This window comes from Rhinopithecus bieti, unplaced genomic scaffold (genome assembly GCF_001698545.2).
Source record: "Rhinopithecus bieti isolate Rb0 unplaced genomic scaffold, ASM169854v2 repeat_20919, whole genome shotgun sequence".
In the NCBI taxonomy this organism is placed as follows: Eukaryota; Metazoa; Chordata; class Mammalia; order Primates; family Cercopithecidae; genus Rhinopithecus; species Rhinopithecus bieti.
In genome coordinates this window covers 1-1844 of record NW_016836593.1, presented here as the reverse complement: position 1 = coordinate 1844, position 1844 = coordinate 1, and the positions used below count along the sequence as shown (strand labels likewise).

At 61.8% G+C, this 1844-nt stretch overlaps 1 protein-coding gene across 1 annotated transcript; it reads right to left on the bottom strand.

Moving 5' to 3' along the window:
* Positions 1 to 112: 112 nt before the first annotated feature.
* Positions 113 to 880, bottom strand: LOC108524744 (protein FAM98C-like). The gene is made up of 3 exons (XM_017865823.1): positions 678 to 880; positions 410 to 558; positions 113 to 336 (listed from the first exon to the last, which is right to left on the bottom strand). Exons 1-3 carry the CDS (start codon positions 878 to 880, stop codon positions 137 to 139), a joined length of 552 nt encoding a protein of 183 aa, XP_017721312.1. The 3' UTR covers positions 113 to 136.
* Positions 881 to 1844: the final 964 nt, after the last annotated feature.

Genomic DNA, 1844 nt, shown 5'->3' with positions numbered 1-1844 from the left:
AAATAAGAAATAAAATAAGATTCTACCCCCGCCCATCTCAGAGCGCTCTCGCCCCAACATGCTCACCCCACCCACCTCGTACCCTCTGGGCCGCCCCAAAGTTCTGACTACACCCCCTTGGGAACCTCGATTTCCCCTAAAAAGTCGGAGCTCGCCGCTCCCGAGGCCATGGCCTTGCCACTTCCGCATCCCCGGACTCACGCAGCAGGCGCAGTCCGGCACCGGGTTCCCGAAGCGCAGCCGCGCCATCCCCGCCGCAGAGCGCGCGATCCGGGCAGTGCAGCTCCCGCAGCAGGCGGCCAAGCTGCTGCAGAAAGTCCTCCTCCGCGTAGGGGCCTGCGGGGACAGGGGTGTCAGGGCTCGGTGGCCCCGTGGCGGCCACCCTGCCACCCTCCCGCTCCGTGCTTACCGTCGCCGGCGCTCAGCACCTCCGCGCCCGCCTCTCGCTGCTGCTCGAGGGCGCCCAGCGTCGCCAGCTCCGCCGCCAGCCGCACGCACAGCGCCCTGAAGTCTGGACATGAGGCGCCCCGCGACGCCGTCCCCGGGACACCCCCATACCTGTGGGGACCGAGGCAGCGGGAGGGGGCGGAGAGGTCACTGAGAATCCCTTTCCTTCCGCGTCCAGGGGACAGACCTGGGCTTCCTGCACCCACCAGCCTCACCACACACCCTTTTACCCCAGAGCCAGTAGGTCCTGGGCCACCGCGGCCCCCTCCCGCGCTTCCGCCTTCACCCCCTCCATGAAAGCGTCGCCTCGGCGCGCCCCCTGGCGGCCGGTGGCAGGCTCCGCCCCAGAAGCGCCGATCGCACGAGCTCCCCGCAGCATCTGGCGGCACTGACCAATCGGCATCTTCCCGCGCAGGTGCTTGGGTGCTCCCATTGGCGCAGGAGGACGCCGAACCCGCCCCGGGGCCCGCCCGCCCCGCCCCTCGGGTAACCTGTCAGGGTTCTAGGGACGCCCCCTGGCGCTGTAAATTGCAGTGCGTTCGGGATCTCCGCTGTTACAACAAGCTGGCGGCGGGTGTCACTGTTGCGGTAACATAAAAACAACTTCAGTGTCCTTTTCCTCCCTCAGTTGTCCTGTGCTGGTGTTTTGTTGGTTTGTTTTTGAGGCAGATTTCGCTCTATCGTTCAGACTGGACTGCCGTGGTGCCATCACGGCTTACTGCAGCCTTGCCCTCCTGGGCTCAAGAGATCCTCCCGCCTCAGCCTCCCAGCTAAATTTTTAAAAATCAGTCAGGCTTGGTGGCTTATACCTAGTAGCTGGGACCACAGGCGCAGACCACCACGCTCGGCTGATTTGTTTTTAATTCTTTTGTAGAGACAAGGTTTCCTCATGTTGCCAAGCCTCGTTTCCAACTCCTGGGTTCGAGCGATCCTCCTGCCTTGGCCTCCCAAAGTGCTGGGATTACAGGTGTGAGCCACTGCGACCGGCCATTTTTTGAGACAGAGTCTCGCTCTGTCGCCCAGGCTGGAGTGCAGTGGCGCGATCTCCGCTCCTGGGTTCACGCCATTCTCCTGCCTCAGCCTCCCGAGTAGCTGGGACTACAGGTGCCCGCCACCACGCCCAGCTAATTTTTTTGTATTTTTTTAGTAGAGACGGGGTTTCACCGTGTTCACCAGGATGGTCTCGTGATCCCCAGCCTTTTTTTTTTTTTTTTTAAGTTTTGTAGAGGCTGGGCGTGGTGGCTCACGCCTGTAATCCCTGCACTTTGGGAGGCCGAGGTGGGTGGATCACTTGAGGTCAGGAGTTCAAGACCAGCCTGGGCAACATGGTGAAACTCCATCTCTACTAAAAATACAAAAATTAGCCGGGCATGGTGGCATGCACTTGTGGCCCAGCT